At 39.8% G+C, this 20,065-nt stretch overlaps 1 protein-coding gene across 5 annotated transcripts in view; it reads left to right on the top strand.

Moving 5' to 3' along the window:
* CEMIP2 (cell migration inducing hyaluronidase 2) overlaps positions 1 to 19,215 on the top strand; it is a 47,847-nt gene extending 28,632 nt beyond the window's left edge. For 4 of the 5 annotated variants that reach the window (XM_037373356.1, XM_037373358.1, XM_037373357.1 and 1 more), the window contains 14 exons: positions 1,316 to 1,444; positions 3,117 to 3,205; positions 5,107 to 5,238; positions 5,721 to 5,756; positions 6,419 to 6,574; positions 8,752 to 8,929; positions 9,422 to 9,637; positions 10,342 to 10,550; positions 11,053 to 11,238; positions 12,398 to 12,617; positions 13,878 to 13,976; positions 15,162 to 15,310; positions 16,056 to 16,162; positions 16,900 to 19,215. In XM_037373356.1, coding sequence (XP_037229253.1) covers positions 1,316 to 1,444; positions 3,117 to 3,205; positions 5,107 to 5,238; positions 5,721 to 5,756; positions 6,419 to 6,574; positions 8,752 to 8,929; positions 9,422 to 9,637; positions 10,342 to 10,550; positions 11,053 to 11,238; positions 12,398 to 12,617; positions 13,878 to 13,976; positions 15,162 to 15,310; positions 16,056 to 16,162; positions 16,900 to 17,096 — 2,103 coding nt within the window. In that variant the 3' untranslated portion in view covers positions 17,097 to 19,215. The remainder of the gene's footprint in view (positions 1 to 1,315; positions 1,445 to 3,116; positions 3,206 to 5,106; positions 5,239 to 5,720; positions 5,757 to 6,418; positions 6,575 to 8,751; positions 8,930 to 9,421; positions 9,638 to 10,341; positions 10,551 to 11,052; positions 11,239 to 12,397; positions 12,618 to 13,877; positions 13,977 to 15,161; positions 15,311 to 16,055; positions 16,163 to 16,899) is intronic. The other variant, XM_037373359.1, reaches the window with a different exon arrangement.
* Positions 19,216 to 20,065: the final 850 nt, after the last annotated feature.

Below are 20,065 nucleotides of genomic sequence, written 5' to 3'. Positions count from 1 at the left end.
CAATGAAGCCTGTTGTAAGCTTCATAGATGTTTCTTTTATTGGAGCTGTAGCGAGGGGAAGGGGGGCAGGGAACTTTTAATTTTTCTGAATCCTCGCAAGTACTTAAGGAGCTTTTAAGTTTATTAAACTTTTCCAAGCATCAGGATGTGTTTTGGAAAAAAATTACTTGAGTCTGCCAAGCACAGAGCTGTATTTAATTATATGTGAAGTAATATTTTGGTATTTTTATTAATGGAACATCCACATTTTCTTTGGAATTGTTAATCACCAGAAATGTCAAAGTGTGTCATCACCATGGATGGGAATATGTTACAGAGAAGCAGAATTTCCAGGACTGCTTGGAAAATGAGTCTGTTCTCAGAGTGAAATGCGTGAACTCTTCTAAGCTGGCTTAAAATTGGCTTTATCCACGTTTCTTGAACAGGAGGATAATGATGATTATTTTTCATGAGATGGAACACTCTGCATGCAGTGTTTCTTTACCTACTGTTTAACCCTTTGATGTGCCTTGTAAAATAAAAAAATAATTGCATGAAGGCATAGAGCATGTGGTCAGGCATATTTTTTCATGTTTGTAGGTATCTGCTGTGCAGCTGCTGTCATGATGCCACCTCTAGGGAACCAAGATATGCTTGAAAGGGGAACTTTTGGGTCTCGCTTAGCAGATAAAGAGCAGGGATGTTGAAGAAGTAGAGAAAATGAACAGATGCTGAAATTATTATTGCATGTTATTGGCACAGTGCTCTGCAACTGGCCAGACTTCTTGATGTGCTTTTTTCCCCTTCTGAAAGCTTTTGTGTGTTTTTTGGCTGTGTCATTAAATTCTGATGTAAGCAGAAATGAACAAACCTTAGTCAGATTGTAACAGTAAGGAGGAGAGGAGGGGCTTTGAGTATTTTACTGTAAATGGTATTATTTATTATAAACAAAGGAAGATCAAGTGTGTGTGAAATATAACTGAAATGCAAAAATTACATTAACTCTGATACTTTTCTGGTTTGAATTATTAGAGGATCTTAAATGTGTGGTGTTACATGGCTTCATTGAGAAGCAGAACGCTTCTTAGTGCATATTATGCACTAGACTATAGCCTTTTGCAGACTTCTACTTTCTTACTAGGCAGTTGTTTGGAGACTTTATTTTGAAAAATATATTCCATTGGGCACAGTTGGTTTGGGACATATTCTTATTTGCTTCCTTACTTAAAATATCCAGGTTCAACTTAGCATACACTTATTTTGTAATTAGATCCACCAGCACTGATAGTAGTATCACACTCACTTACAAGGAATGTCATTCTCTCCTTACTTGCAGGATGCTGGAATATGGTATTTGTTCCACAGGGTTGCTACAGGAGATTCTCATAGTTTAGCCATTGAAACCAAGTCAGAGCTTACACCCCTAGGAATCTTCTATAACAACAGAGTTCATTCTAATTTTAAGGTAATGTATTGCCTCATTAAAAAAATAATTAAGTTATTTATTTGTAACTATCCTATATTAGGACTTTTTAGGTCTGTTTACATTTTGAGCTGGTTGGGTGAGGGCTTCATGCTGTTTGAACCGTGTGGTTCTCTCCAGGTATTGGAGAACAGCGTATATTCAGCATGTGTATAGTTTCTTGCCACATTTCAAGTATTTGCTGTGTTTAATAGCCTCATAAGGCACAAACAAGATCAATTAATATTTCTAATGAAATACATTTTCTCAGAAGTAGCATTTCAGATGCTACTCTATTACTGATGGCATTGTTTGCTACACTGAAGAAAGCTGACCCTTGGAGCATCAAAGTTGATTACAGTTGTGATTCATCTAAGAGCTTCCTGGGGTAGCTGTGACTTGTTTCTGAGTCTCTAATATACAGTAACTCAGGTGTTTGCACATGGTGGCATGGTCTCTGACCAGACATTAAGCTTTGAGGTTGCCTTCAGGAGCCTGGCCAATGGCAACATTTTTTTTTTTGAGGAGATTTCTCAGCCTAGATATAGGCATTCAGCATCGTTTTATTAATGTGACTTTCTCTTTTCCACATTCAGCTAAGTGAAGTTAAAAGTCCTTAAATCAATGATTTCCATTTGGAATCTAGCTGCTCTGTGTGTGTGTGTTTGTGCATATATAATATAAAAATATAATGACATTTAAAAATCCACCTAACTGTGAATATTTATTTGTGTTTAAAGTTTACCTGATAAAGTTCAGGAACACTATTGGATTTTTTTTTTCCCCAAGTGAAACTGACTTTACTTGACAGTTGGGTGTCTGGGATACTAAGAAATGATGCACTGTTTTATGTAGCGTTTAAGCAGTGTTAATGATGTGTTTGGAACTATGGAGAATTTGTTCAGATTGGAACTAAAACAGACTGAATGTAGAAGTGCATTGTAAAGAAAAGAGTTTCAGCTGTATGACTAGTATTATATTTAAACAAGAGTAGCAGTTTGTGTGCTAAAATTACATGTTAAAAAGAGCGAACTACTAGCAGGTCTGAGGATCTACACGAGTAGGAGCACTCAGGTGTAATCATAATTAGGATCAGAGGTGAAAGTACCTGCAGGTAATTGTATATGTAATTCGGGTTAAACAAATGCTTCCCTCTGCTTCTCTTTTCTCAAGTAAATTATTTTATGCTGGATTATAGAGTTTTAAGTTGATGAATCTTGGGCAAAAATGAGCTTCAGTGGTGAAGGTAGTTTAATTTTAAAGTGAAACACAAAGCATTTTTCACAGTGCTTTTTTATTTGGTTTTGGGTTTTTTTTTTCAGTTTGTGGCAATATTTTGAATTCACCACAAGATTGGCTTCCAGATTTTCCAGAACAGCATCTGGAAATAAGTATAAAACATTAAATAGTTAGATGTTGTGAAAGAAATCTGAAATGAACTTTAATAATTTGCCATTACTTTTTTTTTAAGTCCTAGGCAATTCTTTTCCTCTGCCCAAATAAGCATACACAGATGCTGTTTTTTCCTTAGAGAGTATGTCAATTAAGGGCAAAGGGAAAGATCTGAATTTCTAATACATGTATTGAATGCAATGTAAAGTTTAAATTAATAAAAAAATTAACGTTTACTCTGTCTTCAGTTTTGGGTAGTATGAATTTTCTTTGCTTGTTTCAGGCTGGTTTATTCATTGATAAGGGTGTTAAAACAACTAATGCTAGCGTTGACGATCCCAGAGAATATCTTTGTTTGGACAACAATGCAAGGTAAAGGATATTGTCTTTCAAGTGAGTGAAAAATGACAAATTTCTGAGATAGCTCTTACATTCACACGAGCAAAACATTTTTTAAAACAATACAACTATCTGTAAATAATAACTGAATAATAAGTCCATATATATTATTTTCCCTCAGTAATTCATCTGTTTTGGGAACAACAGAGCGTGGTGTGCCTTAAAGGACTTGCTGTTTCTTCTGAGCACTTGCTCAGGGTACTTTTCAGCCTCTTAAAATACATTGTTTTAAATGTGTTCTACAGTCATGCTTAAAGAATTTTCTGGAATTGATGCTGAAAGTACAGTCTTACTTTAAAATCTGCTTATAACAATAAGTAATTGTTTAAAAAAAGGCTTGATAGAGCCAAGTAATACATCCACTTGCCTTTCTTACTGCTGAATGCTTCCTGTTGTATGTTCCAGACTTTGAGATCTTAGCTCAGTGGTACATTTTTACTGAAGGCTATTTGCAGAGATAGTACAACCAACCACACTTCTCACTTTGTAAAAGGAAGAAAAAAATAATGGGAGACTCTAGGAAAATTCCAGGTTATATTGTGCCTTGTTAGTCTTGTCCCGATCTTCAAATAAAATAGCCTGGGATAGTGGTCAATTTACAGTATTGGATAACTGTACCCATCAATACTTTATTGTGACAGCTAAGCATTAAGACTGAAAATAACAGTTCATAAGATCATTTCTGAACAACTTGTGTTTAGGGTGAGGATAGTTAAGTGATAGTTGCCAGATGCAGAGAGGAAAGTTCCTGATTTTGGTGACACTCGAAATGTCATGATTTGGAAATGAAGTTGCTAGTTCAAAGCTTTGACAGAAAACCCATATAACCTTCTGGATTACTTCAGTCATAACAGGTAGTCAAAAGGAAGGTAGGAGGGGCAGAATGCTCTGTGAGAACCTGTAGTGTGTTGACAGGGTATCAACAGAGGACGCGAGAAATTCAGTGCATGAGATGGGGTTCATGTTTCACAGCAGCCGAAGAGGTAACGAGGCACTCTGTAACTACATGAGGCCACTAATCGTACGTGAAACCAAACTGGAGGGGTTTAAACATTAATTGAGGAGCCTGAGACTGTCAAAACCAAACATTCACATGTTCTCCTCTTCCTCTGCTTTTAGGGGGTGAGGTGGGAGGCAGGCAAAGGGCAGATCCACATTAGAGTGCATGATGTACCTTCACCCACTCAAGATGCATTTTTGTAATTTTTTTTTTTTTTTAATGTATTTTTCTCTGGGCAAGTGAAAGCTTCTACCAGTCTTTAATCCTGCTGTCTAAAATAGATTCCAGCCCTAATGTACCAGACCATCCTGGTAGCAGTGCAGAGTGTCTGGTTTGGAATAGAAAAATATCTCAGGTGTGCTCAAAGAAGAAGCGCTCCTCAACATCGAGAGTTTGAAAGATTGGAAGGAGCAGTTAAGACAATCCTCCAGCTTTCTTTTGGACAGTGCATGCCAGCCCTGTGTGTTCTTCCAAGGAGCTTTAATTCCCTCCAACAAACTTTCACATTAATGCTACAGTGCAAGTGGGGAGAAAGTACTTTGGGGAGGACAAAAAAAAAAAAAAAGGCAAGAAAAGGATATGAGATGCTGCTAAAGAAAGCTCATGGAGATTGAGCAAAAGACTGTGAGAGTTACTAGTAAAGAGTTTTATGTTCCTGCTTCATTATACTCTGAAGACACTTTTCTATAAATAAGAGAGCTAGAGTTGCATCTGGTTTTGACTTCTGTCATTCCAAACAGGAAGCAAAGTGCATTTTGCCCATCAGATGAGCATGAGTGTTTATCTTTCAGGCTCTCTCAGCTCAGCATACAAGACACACGTGTAAAACAAACAGTATTCTTATATGGAGTGTTCGGGTTTTTATCTGTCCCAGGTTTCGACCTCACCAAGATGCAGATCCTGAAAAGCCCCGAGTTGCTGCCCTGATTGACAGATTAATTGCTTTCAAAAACAATGATCATGGTGCCTGGGTCAGGGGAGGGGATATCCTCATTCAAAACTCTGGGTAGGTATCCAGAAGCAAACAGCTGCATGTTGTTTAGAAGTTTCCCCTGAAGCTTTGTTTATGAAAGTGCATTACAACGGAGTCATAAGGGAAGATTCATGTATCGTGAGGAACTTCGCAGTATCTAAACTGCTTTAACACCAGCCCACTATTTCAAATGAAACAAATTTATATGTGATTAGATGAGAACGTGCCTTAACTGACAAAAAGAAACTATGTAATAGAAAGTCTAGAAGCTGTTAGAGACAGTAAATTTATACTGAGGTATCTATGGTTTCCCTGAAGTCTCGTGTCCTGCACAAAATATGTAGAAGATTACTTGACTTTTTTTTTAACAGCAATGTTTTTGTAAGAGTTGTGTGGTGATACTGAATTCCATTAATAGAAAAATTCAAGCTTTCTTCAGTGCATAGCAGGATGCACTCTTAGTTTATTGTAGGATAATCCAGAAAACATGACTGAAGCTTTGAACTTTCTTTTAGGTTTGCAGACAATGGAATAGGTTTAACATTTGCTAGGTGAGTACTTCCTGTTAATCACTTCTGTTTTTTCTTGCCTAGAAGCTTATAAAACACACATCTATCAAAATTAACAGGTATACTTAAGCATATAGTTTTATTTTTGGGCCTCATTCTATTTCCAGTGGTACAGATGATGTTTTAAAGGATGTAGATTGATGCAGCTGCCAAAGCTTGCACTTTAATTCAGCCTGTGCTTGGCTTACACCACATCTTGCTGCCCTTCCACCAGGAGGGTAATGATTACCCCAGTATTTTTGGTATTGTATGGTTCCTTAGGCAGTTTTGATTTTCCTTCTGAACAGTTGAGAGACTAATGGAAAAGGGGATGAACATTTAAGAGGGGGCAGAGTCTAATAAAAAAGAATCGGGTAACTTCGGTAGTAAGCCAAAGTTGCTGCCCTTTAGATTATGACAAACTGGTTCTGGGATTGCAAAAGTGGGGTCTAAAAGAGTGCTGTGCTACAAGGGAGACAGAAAATGTAATGCTGTGCTAATGTTTCAAATAGCCTGTAATACTGTTAATCATTAAGTTTATTGTTCTGTGTGTTGTAAATGAAGTCTGGGCTGCTTTAGCAGGACTTTTACAGAACTAAAAGTAGGACTATGCCTTGGCGTGTTCATCTGCTAGTAAAAGCTTATCTCTGACATTGCTTTGATAGCGATGGGAGCTTCCCAAATGATGAAGGTGCCAGCCAGGAAGTATCTGAGTCACTGTTCATAGGTGAGAGCAAGAATTACGGGTTTCCAGGTGGCCAGAACAAATATGCGGGAACTGGAGGAATAGACAACAAGGCGCGCACTCTGCCTAGAAATCGGTAAGTATGTTATGAGTGAAGGAGGTAGAAGTGATGTAACACACATTCTCTGTATCACATGTAAACACCCTTCTTGCTTGAGCTGTGAGAGATTGGGACTTTACTGAAGGTGACACTTTCTTTTTAACACTTTCTGTACACTTTTGCCTTTTTACTGAGTCAGTTTTCATCTTGTGCTACCACAGGTCACTTTTCTGTAATGATTGATGTTATCCTACTTAATGAAAGCTTAGTCTTAAGCAACATTTGTGCCTGGAAGAGTGAAAGGAAAAGCTTTCTGGTAAAAGGATTTCAGGGGTCAGTTTAGGACCTGAAGCTACAGTCTTTCTGTGACAAATCCCAATATGTGACCATGTTCCTTTTCTTTTCTCTCTGGCTTGCTGTGGTGCTTGTTTAATGTAGTGCAAAGTCCTGCCCTTGCCACAGAATAGGAAAAGAGGGTGAGGTATGTCTAGGCTGCCCTGGTGTTTTTTGCTGCTCAGCCATTTAGAGGGAAGAAGGTAATGTGACGGTGATATATGAGATACTCAGTCTAGTTGAGCAGGATCACAGAACAGTTGAAGTTGGAAGGGACCTCTGGAGGTCACCTGGTCCAACATGCCTGCTCAGGAAAGGCCATCTAAGAACTGGTCGACCAGGACCATGTTCAGGCAGCTTTAGTATATCTCCAAGGATGGACACTCCAAAACATCCCTGGGTAACCTGTGCCAGTGCTCAGTTACCCTCAGAATGACAAAGTTTCTCCTTATGTTCAGGAAGGACCTCCTGTTTTTCAGCTTGTGTCCCTTGCCTCTGGTCCTGTCACTGGGCAGTACTGGAAAGAGCTGTTGTCTTTGTCTCTGTTGTCTTTGCACCCTCCTTTCAGAGATTTTTACATATTGATGAGATTCCCACCTGAGCCTTCTCTGCCCCAGGCTGAACAGTCTTGAGATCTCCCAACGTTTGCTCCTGTGAGAGGTGTTCCACGCACTTCATAAACTTTGTGGCCCTTTACTGGACTTCCTCCAGTAGCTCCATGTTTGTCTGTACTGGGGACAAGCACTGTAGGTATGGCTTCACCAGTGCTGAAAAATGGGAAGGATCACCTCTCTCTCTCTGTTGGCAATGTTCCTTCCAGTGCAGCCCTGGGTGCCATGTGCCCCTTTGGGGCAAGGGCACATTGTTGGCTTATGGTCAAGTTGGTCTGTCAGGAGCCATAGTTCCTTTTCACTGGTGTATAGAATTGTTCCTCCATAGGTGCAGGAGTTTGCATTTCCCCATGTTGAATCGTGACTTTCCCATCTGCCCATTTCTCGAGCCTGTCGAGGTCTAGCTGGATGGCAGTGTGACCCTCTAGTGTATCAGCTGCTCCTCAAAGTTTTGTGCCCTCTGCAAGCTTCCTGAGAGTATACTCAGCCCCATCATCAAGATCACTGTTGAAGATATCGAACAAAATTGGACCCAGTATTGATCCCTGGGGTGCACCACTGGTTACTGGCCTTCAAGCCGACTTCATGCCACCACCCTCTGGGCACAACCATTCAGCTAGTTTTAAATCCACCTCGCTGTCCTCTCGTCCAGCGCATACTTCATCAGGAACTTACGGGACACAGTGTCAAAAGCCTTACTGAAGTTTAGGTAGACCATGTGCACTGCTCTCCCCTCAGCTACCAGGCCAGTCGTTTCATCACAGAAGTTTATCAAGTTGGTCAAGCATGACTGCTCCTTGGTGAATCCATGCTGATTACTCCTGATGATTTTCTTGTCCTTATTGTGCCTTGGTTTCCAGGTTTAGCTCCTGCATTACTTTCCCAGGGGTCAAGCTGAGGCTTACCAGCCTGCATTTCCCTTAGGTGTTCCTTCTTGAAGTTAGAACTGATATTTGCTTTCCTCCAGTCTACAGGCACTCTCCCAGCTGCCGTGGTCAGGTGATATTCTCCTGCTGTATTTCCTGGATTGGGAAAGGGATATATTTGTGAATGGACAGCAATAGCTCTTCTAACAGGAGAATTCAAAAGAATGGAGGATTTTTTGACTCCTTAGATAAGTGCAGAAACAAGATTTTGTTTAAATTTAATCCACAAGTGATTCTCTTAATGTCACTTGATTCCTCTGAGAGGAAATTTATTTATGACACAGATTCAAGCTTTTTACGGGTTATGTTACAGAATGCTGTAAATACTTGCTTCCATTAACAGGACATTTCCAATCAGAGGCTTTCAAATTTATGATGGACCTATTCACCTTACCAAGTGCACATTCAAAAACTTCGTGCCAACTCCAGACAGATTTACCAGTGCAGTTGGATTCTTGATGAAAAATCCATGGCAGATGACACCAAAAAACAACATTTCTCTTCTGAAGTTTGGTCCGAACGTAAGTTTATTACAGGCTTTGTTCTATTCTTGCAGGTTACTTTTTTTTTTTTTTTTTTACCTGTATTTAAAATAAGTCTCTAGGGCCCTAGGTCATCTTTTCCATGCATCCCTACCCCAGAGTTTCTCTCTTGGGTAGAAGTCACCAAGGTGTATCCCCTATCTCCCAAGCAAAAACTAGTACCAAGAGAGATGTTGGGTGTGTTGCCATAATGATCTCTTTCATGGCTAATGGTAAAGCTGAAAGAAGATTTTTGTAAGGTTTGGTGTATCCTTAGTAATAAATTTTAAGTTACAAATATTAGCACTGTTCAGAAGCAAGAGCTGATCTGAGACTTACTAAAAGTCAAGATGTCTGTTTTGCAAGATCCCACTGTCCTTAACATAAGTTTTTTTTAATCAATTTGTCACATTCCTGTGTTTCTGTAGGTGTGCATGTTAGTCCGTGCTTCGCTTGGAGAAAAAAAATGAATATTTTAATTGTTGTTGCCAGGTTTCTTTGAAAGTCTTCTTTGGAAAGCCTGGTCCTTGGTTTGAAGAAGGAGATCTGGATGGTGACAAGAACTCAATATTCCATGATTTAGATGGTTCAGTGACTGACTACAAGGATACCTATGTGGGCAGAATGGATAACTACTTGATTCAACACCCCAAATGTGTTAATATCACAGAATGGAATGGAGTGGTTTGCAGTGGAACCTATGCACAGGCTAGTAGTCTTGCAGCTTTTTGACTGGGGCAAATCTACAATATGAGCAACTTCTGGAGGCGGGGGGGTGTAAGAACTACAAAATTACCTATCTTTGGACTTCATAATTCCTTGGTGTTTTAAAAATATTTTTACACATATTACACTTTACAGCCAGTTACGTATATCATGTTCCTTTCAGCACACTAGCTGGGAGTACAGTATTAGATGCTGCAAGGTAAAACCAAATGTGTACGTGTGCCAGGAGTTCTACGTTGCAGCTCTATCTACTAGAACATTTTTGTGTTGGAAGTGTTTTCTTCCACTGGAGTTCTGTCTGTGTTTTTTCCACAGAGAGGGTTTTAAGGGTCTTTTTTTTTTTTTTTAAATACCACCTTCTGAATACAAATCTCGCATAGGTTTCATTTCCATTTTGGTTCCCATTCTGTATGAGTTTGGCCAAGTACCATAGTTGATTATCTTTCTATTTTCACACCCACCTCCACCCCACCCCCTTTTTTTTTTGTCTGTTAAAATCAGCAAAATCTACAGTGGTTTTTCAAATAGGGCTCTTCTTCAGAAGTTATTCGTGTATGGCACAACTCAGAACATCAAATTGCAGTGCTCTAGCTATTAACATGCTAATTATTCTTCACTATTTCATTTCCTTTTGCATAGTGTCCAAATCTTTCCTCTTTCTTTTCATCCTCCTTAACATCTTACAGGTTTACATCCAAACCTGGAATGGACAGAATCTTTCTATGACTATTGTACGAGATGAGTACCCAGCCAATCCCATGGTTCTTCGAGGTATTAATCAGAAAGCTGTCTTTCAGCAATACCAGCCAGTAGTGATGCTCCAAAAGGGCTACACAATACATTGGAATGGAAAAGCTCCAAACGTCACCTATCTTTATCTCATTAACTTTAACAAGTATGTTTATTATCTTTCATGTCATTGATCCGTAAGGCAATACTGAAGTGATGTCCTGCAGAATTAACATGCATGAGAGTTTGCAACCATCAGTAAGACTGGATCTTGGGTTGGGTTTTTTTTCATAATTACAAGTACTAAAGTATGAAATGAAAGAGTTTAAGTGGTAGACCTGCACTGAAGTTAAACTTTTGTCTGGTACGATGTTGTTAAGGAAACCCCTTTGGACAAGAAAATGTACAAATAGTGAAGTTGAGCAGAACTGGAGCTGGATAGTTTATTTAGCATTCTTGATTTTGTTGTCAGATAAACTTACTTGATTTTACACTTTAGACATTTAATGTATCCTGAAAGTATCAGTTACTATAATGAAACACTGTGTAGAGAGGGGAAGAAAGATCTGGTTGAGGGTTTGGGAGCTCTTTGCGTTCCTGTTACTTTGTTTGCGTATTGTCAACTAAACTGTTCCTATGGTGACTCATGCATCTTATTTTGTTTTCAGGAATGACTGGATTCGTGTTGGTCTTTGTTATCAACCAAATACAGATTTTGTTATAGTATTGGAAACCTTTCAAAGGCGGTCATCTGCTCTGTCAAGCAAGATAGAGCGCTACATGCCTGTATCTTCAATGATGGAGCTGGAAAAGAGTCGATCAGACAGGAAGTTTTACTTTGACAACAGTACTGGGTAACTCCTTGTAACTTGACCCTATTGGAAGATGCTGTTTAACTTTAAAAGGTGCAGTTTGATACTGTTAAAAGCAACTGATTGAGACACCTGCATAAGAGGAAAGCTGCTGCAGAGGAGACTAAAGCCTACTTGAAAGAGTATATGACTTTGAATCTCCCAAATACAGTGGGTGTCATTGACATACTTTCCCAAGAGTGCTACAGTTGCCACAGATATTTCCTACCTTGTGCCTGGCGAAAATGTGGTATCTGGTGTGCTGCAGAGCACTGACTTTCAGGAAGTAACTTCTAAGTCTTTAAAGAAAATTAGTGCCTCCTAGAAATATCCCAGAATTTTTTAAGAAAATTTTAAGAATGTATTTGTGAAAATCCTAATCCACTTCCAACCTTCTTGAAAGTACTTAAAAGTCCTAGTCTCTCTTTCAAGAGTATTTCTGACAAGAGTCCATTGAGATCCTTCTGAGAGGTTTAAGATATGGTCAGCTTGGAGTAAATAAGTCCTACATATGTTGTTCGTGTGTTTTTCAAATGTTGATCTTTAACTTAGAATTTGTTCTCTTATTTATTTCATTCCCACATCTGCTACTTTGTCTGTCTGTAGTAAATACACAGATAAATGTAGCTTTTGAGAAGACATTCAAGTTTCTTTTGTCTAAGAGCTACAGTGATAATGATCGAATATATAGCAGCAGAAGTACCAGTCTCTGTGTACGTGAAAATCAATGACTGCTATCCTCTAAATTGCATTTCCAGGCATTTGTAACAGTACAATTACATTGTCCAGTGCTGGTGGGTGCAGCTGAACATCCAAACAGTTACTGCTGGGTATCTGCAAAGATCTATGATCAAAGAAAACATTTATGCTCTGCAGTTTCTTTTTTGTTTCCTGCAAGCCACTGATTTGAGGAGTGGTTGTTCTTTTCAAAGCATACGTGTTTGTAATGATGTCTCCTTTAATTGTTGGGAATTTCAAATATGTCAGTAGAAACTTCCTAACTCTAAATAGTAAATACTTTGGAGAAGTGTGAACAATAGTACAGAAGTGAATACTGTACTTCCTCTGCTTCTGAAAGTCCTGAAATATAGCTGTTAAGGTTTAACATAAATACCTATCTTTCCAGCAACTGATCTAGATTATTTTTCCCCCTTTTGTGTAGATTACTGTTTTTATTTCTTCAAGCCAAATATAATAGGGATGGTCACAGTTATTGCTCATCTCAGGGATGTGAAAGGATCAAGATTGTGACCAAAGATTCAGCAAAAGGGATCAGTAACTGCATGTCAAAAGCTTACCCAAAGTACTACCAAGGACCAACGGTCACAAAACAGATGCCGGTAAAAACTACTGTACCATGTACAAAGTGTGGCACAACTCAGGTAAAATAAATTAAGCAAAAACTTTCATGAACTGTGTAGCTGGTATTGCCATCTACTTCCTTTAAGGCAGAATTTCAGTCTTTCAGCACAGGATGATGGTCATGTTGTTAGTCTCCTGTGTGCTAGAGGCAGGGAGTCTCTTGTAGCACAAAGGTTTCAGTTTTTGTTCCTTGAAAAATACTGCTTCACCTCTGAGTGCTACAGAGAAGGGACATAGGTAGGTCTGGTGTCTTGTACTATAGTATTGTCTGTATTACATGTAGGATAGCTCAGCCACAAAGATCTACATGCTTTTGGCCAAACTTCTTTTTTCAATCTTTGCTTATTAGCATGAACTTGAAGCTGCATTTTCCATTTTATCTATACAAGCTGAGAAAAATATGGAAAGTAAGGAATAAAATGGGTTACACCTATACATCATTATATTTATTAGCTTTGCTAGTACCATAAATAATGGCACCGACAAATGGATGCATTTGTTGGAGCAATTGCCTGGTGTGATTGTCTGGCAGCTGGAAAGCTGCCTGACAGAAAAGGGCCTGGGGGTGTTAATTGACAGCCAGCTGAACATGATCAGGCAGCGTGCCCAGGTGGCCAAGGCGGCCAGCAGCACCCTGGCTGGTACCAGACACAGTGTGGCCAGCAGGACCAGGGCAGCGATGGTCCCCCTGTCCTGGGCACTGGTGAGGCCGCACCTCGAACGCTGTGTTCAGGTTTGGGCCCCTCGCTGCAAGAGGGACGCTGAGGTGCTGCAGCGTGGCCAGAGCGGGCAGCGAGGCTGGTGCAGGGTCTGGAGCACAAGTCTGACGGGGAGCGGCTGAGGGAACGGGGGCGGTTTAGCCTGGAGAAAAGGAGGCTGAGGGGAGACCTCATTGCTCTTTACAGCTCCCTGACAGGAGGTTGTAGCCAGGTGAGTGTCCGTCTCTTCTCCCAAGTAGCAAGCGATGGATCGAGACGAAAAGGCTTCACGTTGCACCAGGGAAAGTTTTTAGACTGGATGTTAGGAAAAATTTCCTTACTGAAAAGGTGGTCAAGCACTGGAACAGGCTGCCAAGGGAAGTGGTTGAGTGACCATCTCTGGAGGTATTTTAAAGATGTGTAGATGTGGTGCTTAGGGACATGGTTTAGTGGTGGACTTGGTAGTGCTAGGTTAACAGATGATCTCTGATCTTAAGGCTTCTTTCCAACCTAAACGATTCTGTGATAAAGCTTTGAAGACACATGACTATGTGTACTTAACGGGGTTTGTTTGATATCCAGGTGGTATTCACCAGCGATCCTCACAAAAACTACCTCCATGTGCAGATTCATTCATCTGGTAAAAAGGAGTTGAGCAGAGGTCAGCAAGCATTTATTTCTGTAAGTACTCTTTATGGTTTTCTTCTATCTTGCTTTTTGGCAATTTGTATTACAACAGTTGTACCGCTCTACATAATGCTAGACCTCACTTCACGTGAATGACAAGCATTGATTCCTAGTTTAAAAACCAAACAGTCAAAAAGATGATGCGTTAACCTTGGAAAATGAGACTCCAAAGCTCCATTTTGTATTCTAATCCATTCCTGATGGGAGTGAAAATTGTACCAGTAATGGAGAGTTTAAAATCCTCAGATTGATGCTGAAATCTGGATGAGTGTACATTTATTGATGGCTGCTTTGGAAAAAAAACCCACACCCACCAAAACCAAAAAAAAAAACCACCCAAACACCAAACAACCTGTTAGTTGAATCTGTGTTGAAATTACTTTTGCAGTAACGGATTGGTGAGTTTATAAGTGATTCAAGCCATTAAGCTTTGCTAAAAACCCTTAAAATAGCAATTACTAAAGAACCCATAGAGATTTCTGTATTTGTTCTGAGGCAGTCCTGATAAGCCTAGTGATGTGATACTGTATAAAAAGTTGCTTACTTTGACTTTTCTGTTTGGATGCTGAAGGAGACTTGCACATGATGCTGAAACAGTGTTTGCAGACCTTCTGACACCACAAAGCTTAAAGTCTGTATGTGGCTTACATTCCACAGCATCAGTGCGTTAGCTTGGTTGAAATAGTAAAACTTATTTAGACAGAAATTTAGCACGTGAACAGTGTAACCTTAGCAGCTGCAAACTTCTGTGGGAATGTGTGTGCCATATCCAAAGCAGTAAGAGTGCTGTAGGAAGAAACTGGGCTGGAACAGGGCTGCTGCAGAGATGGATTAACAGTACTATTGCCAAGGAGTCCAGGTGGTTCAGTACCTGAATTCCGGCTTCCCAAAGCAGGAGTGATGACTGAGGCAGGTGGTAAGCCACCTGAAATGTACAGTCCCCTTGTAGAAGCCAGGAACTGAAGACTCCCATGGAATTTCAGAAGTCCCCCTGAAAGCTTCTCCTCAAGGGGGAAAATTAGGAGATACTAGGGAGAAGCATTATTTTTAAGGAAATTAGTACACCACTGTGTCTAAACTAGATGAAGATTAATGGAGTGTGTTAGAATTGCTGTTGGATTCACACTAACTTTAAGAAAGCAGGAAAAAGTTTTTTTCTTTTTTTCTTCTCCCATTCAGGTCAATGACACTATGTTTTCCTTCAAGGATAATGGTATACTTACTGTTGTAGTTGATGCCTGCACTGGCACAGTATTGGGAAATAAATTATTTTCTGGAGTAGACATTAAACGTGTCAATGGATATTTAAAATCTGGAATTCCACAAAGGTAGTGTAATGACCGTTTATTTCTGGTATGTCCTGTAAGCTGTAGCTCTGCTCTCTCTCAAGGATTTAAATAATGATGTCTGCACAGAAGCACTGGAAGTGAGGAAACCGTGTATCTTAAGTTGAGGGGAAGAAGAAACATAGGAGCCTTTTAACAGACATTTAGCCTTATTTGAGGGAACAAAGCAACTCAGATCTTGAGCACTTACAATTTTCCAGTGTTAACCTGTCTCTCACCACAAATTATTTTTTTTTTTTTAACTAAACGTCTTGTAATAACACTTCTTTGCCTAAACCAGTAACTTTTTGGTTAATAAGTTTACTTGAGGACACTGGCAAGAACTATGTGACAAGATCATACTGTTTTCTCCCTATCTAGGGAGAAAACCACTTATCATCAAAGAAAGATAGTTAGTGTCAGAAAATCTGCAGTCTAATATACTCAATTTTTGTCAATATCAAAACTTGATTTTTTATATAAAATATTAAACAATATTTAAATAACATTTTCTAATAACTTTGAGGTTAAATTTAAAAGTCAGTTTTAAAAAAATAATTATAGGTGGGTGCTTTTCTAGGTACTGCTTTCAGAGAGGTTTGACTGTTTTCATGTCACGAAATGACATGGCATGAGTACTCTTAAGCAAGTGCACTATGAGGCCAGCTAGCTGTAAAAGCATATAGTAGCGTATTAGGAAGACTCCGTGTTTGTAACAGCTGCTGTCTCTGCACCGTTTCTGCTGCAGGTCTGTCGTTCTACTGAGCACAAGAGGTGATGTAGCAATTCCTAATAATTTATCAGAAGCCTTAATGTCCCTGGGGACAGCCAAACCACCTTATCTTCAGAGCAATGGTTGGTAGAAATTTTGCACATTTCTTTGACACCGCCTTGGTCTGTGTGTTTACGTTGGTGTGGTGGGTTTCTCACAGAGTGTGTGAAAATGCAGCTGGGCAGGGATGGTTGCCAGTTGGCGCTGGTGTGGACTGCTCTGTTGCGGGGGAGGGGGTGGGCAGCCCTTCAGCAGATGGGGCAGAAAACCATTCCCGTTGCCCTGAAAGGCATTGTGTGAAGCTTGTTGCAAGCAGAGAAGTGCCTAGTGGTTCTTTGTGCCTGTGTATTACAGAAAAAGAGGCCCAGGCTTTTTTCCCAAAGCCTGTGTTTTGTGCCTCAGCCAGTGACAGCAACGCTGTGCTGGGCTAGTATTTCTTGTAACAGAATCTGGAGGTAGAGATGGGAAGCTGTTGGTATTTGGAGGGATGATCACTTTATAGACCACATGGGGTGGCTGTCATCCATTCAGGGCCCTGGCAAAAGTGCTGGCTGAGAAAGGACTCATAACTTTCATAAGGGTTCATAACTGTCCTGGTGTTTTCAAAATAAGGTTTCAGAGTACTTAATACTGAATATTGAAAAAGGAAATTGCAAATCAGTATTTCCTTGCGAGGTGCATGTGAAGCTGAGAGCGGATTGATGTCCTGAATAACCTGGGGCTGAGTTTCAGAGGAGCATGCCGTTCCTTCGCAGCCGGTCCTGTGTTGTGCTTGGATGGGCTTGGCTGGTTTGGTAACACTGAGCTGTTTTTGTCACAGGAAGCCTGGCCTTTCTGGGCTTCAGAGGAAACTTTACGCCATCCTGGATTAAGCTGTTTACTGGTCCTGCTGGGCATGGGCTTGTTCAGATAGAAAAGTATATCCCTTTACAACTGGAAGAGTATGGCTGTGCCAGAGCAATCAAAAGCCGACGCAAAGACCTTGAGCTTCTGAAGAAGGCTACACGATCTCATTAAAGACTAAGATGTACATAAAAGCTGGGGGAAAAAATGTGAACTAACTTATTTTTTAATTTATGGCATTTTAAACTATATTGTTATCCAAGTAAATCATGTTATTGTCTGACAGATATTTGCCAGCATGGACCGCTTGAATGCCAATCTGTGCACCTTCTAGTTGTACAAAATATTAAAGAATTTATTAGTATTTGTATAAACAGGTTTCAGAGATTTTTTAGATGTTGGAATTTACTGTAAACAAGTTCCTTCTGTTTCATGCTCCTTTTCTATGTAAGAGGGTGTTCATAAATGCCTTAAATTTTTGATAACGTGTTGGAGTGCATCTTGGATTACTTGAAAGATTAACATTAAAGTATCCATAAGCATCTTGAATTGGTCATTACAGCTTAGGCATTTTGCCTCAGCTGTTTAGTTTTCCTGGGGGTTTGTTTAGCAATGAGCTCAGTTACATTCTCAGTCTGCTTTCCAAGTTGTTGAAAACCAATTTCCCCTGCGCATGCAGCTGACTCAAGGGGTTTTAACTGCAGCAAAATTTTTACTTTGCTCTATGAAAAATGGAGAGAAGGGATCCAGAGATCCAGCCTGGGGCTGGGTGAGGATTGTGCACCATGCAGCAGAGCTGAACAAGGCTATGTGTACCAGTGTGGCATACAGAGCAGAAAATGACTACCATTCTTTGGTGTCACTATTTACTGTTCACCCCTAAATACACAGGTGTCTGTGAGAGTTACTTCAGTAAACAGCCTGGGTGTTAAGGCTACAATTCAGCTTGACTTCAGCTTTTTCTTTTAAAGCTTTTAGCCAGAAGGGCAAAGCTGAGGTATTGTTATTTTCAGTTTTTTATGAAACTAAGCTTCTAATCTGGCAGTGGGTTTTTGGTTTTGTTTTGGTTTTTTTTGTTTGGTTGGTTGTTTTTTGTTTTGTGTTTTTTTTAAGGCTATTGCAACTTTAACTTCTCAGTGAATGGAAGGTGCTCTCAATTTACTCAAGCATGTCATAGCTTTTGCCTTAACTTTGATTCTTTTAATATACTCATGTCATTAATTTCTATTGATTTTATATTAGGTCTGTTTGATTTTTTTTTTTTTTTTTTTGGTTTTGTTGCAGTTATTTGGCCCTTGCTGCAGACAGTGTGAAAATCAGTTAGAAGAACTGAGTCACAGCTGCCCTTTTTCAGGATACTAGTCTTTGAAATTAAGTTTCAGAGACTGTAAAGATATGTTTCATAACAGGGAACAATAGGTGCCATAGAGCTAAAAATGTAACCATAGTTCTCGTAAAACATAGCTCCTTCTTCTTGTATACGTTCTTACTCATTCTAGCTGGTGTAATGTATCTGCCATTCAGAGATGCTTTGTGCTTTGAATTCGAAATGGAGTGGCTGTTGGAAATGAACTATACGCTTGTCTTCTCCAAAGAAGTTGAAAAACTGTGGGGATTTGTTTTGTGCTTTAAAGGAGAGGAGGCACAGTAGAAGACCTATTATTCTGTTCCATTAAAATATGCTACCTCAGTGCTACAATTAAACTGTCTGGTCTAGTGTAGTTTCTGAAGTGAGAGGGGAGGGGAAAGGAACACAATATGAGAGATACAGTTAACAAATAGATGTCTGATTTTATTTTTATTGTGAAACCAAGCCAAATGGATGATTGTGTATTTTGCAGTTGTTCTGATGCACAATTCCTGTTACATTTAAAAAAAAAAAGGGGGGGGGGAGTGTGTTTTGTTAGGGAGAGATGTGGTAAATATTTAAGTCTAGCTGTAATGTTTGGTGTTACTAATGCAGGGCAATGTGATTTAAATGCTCTGATGTGCAGTAGTCATAGTGTTTGGGGATTGAAATGGTTTTAAGACTTGCACTGTTCTGTGGGTCACACTCGGCAGAGAAATAACAATGAGGTGGTGACCTTCAGGCTTGTGAAGTCGGCCATTATTTATGAGATTCTGCTGTTCTAAGCCATCTTGTAAAAAATTGTACTTGGAAGTATCAAGGGTGTTTTGATATAGGGGTTACTGATGGAAAACTGGACCTGAAGTTGAAGTGTTGTCTTTTATGTAAATTTAAACACTTGATAAGTAGCATAAATAAATTTTTACATCTGACAAGGCAATAAAATCTTTTGTCTCTTCTGTTCTTAGATCAAGTAGCTTTGTAATGTGTCCTGTGTGAATACTGTGAACTATTTTATTTCAAACATCAATAGACCTGTGAAGTTTATGGAGTGTAACCTACTAGTCATTCAGAGACAAGTTGGGAATCCTGGGAAAGAAGACACTAATGGTGACTGAAGTTACGGGCCTGTCTCCAAGTCCTGTCATCTTTTAAAGCTGGTCTGAGCTGCTAACTGAGTGTAGTGTGATTTCTGCTTGGTGGGGCCAGCGCGGTATTGGTGTCTACTCGGTGGCATCTTATCCCTGTCTATAACTACCTCATGCGGGAGTAAAGAAGATAAAGCCAGGTTATTCTTGATGGTGCCCAGCAGCGCAGGACAAGAGGCAGTGGACACACACCGAAATGCAGGCAATAAACATGAAAAACTTCAGCGGAGTGTGTGGTCAAGCTCAGGAACTGATTGCCAGAGAGGCTGCGAAGTCTCTGTCTGTGGAAGACCAGCTGTAGCTGACTCTGCTTTGAGACATGAGCCATCTCCAGAGGTGGTGCCGCTGTGGATGTGTGGAGTTAAATGTATCAATGTGCCTAGCCTCTCCTTTCCAAGCACACCAGCTGCTGCAGCCTGCAAGGGCTGAACCACATGCTTTTCAGCTCGTGCTTGAAACTCGGTGCAATCTTAAAAATGAAGCATCTCTGCCCCAAAGACAGTCCAAAAGGCACTGTACTTGCCTCTTCATGGTTAGGCATTGTATACGAAGAGGTTGATTTTCATTCCTTGCTCAAATGGTGTCATTCTTCAGTAAAGAAATTAACTACAACAAAAGAATAAATTAACTACTTGGACCAAGGATCA

The sequence above is a fragment of the Falco rusticolus genome, chromosome Z (genome assembly GCF_015220075.1).
Source record: "Falco rusticolus isolate bFalRus1 chromosome Z, bFalRus1.pri, whole genome shotgun sequence".
Classification (NCBI taxonomy): Eukaryota; Metazoa; Chordata; class Aves; order Falconiformes; family Falconidae; genus Falco; species Falco rusticolus.
Note: the sequence above shows the minus strand (reverse complement) of the source record. Positions and strands in the feature narration are given on the sequence as shown.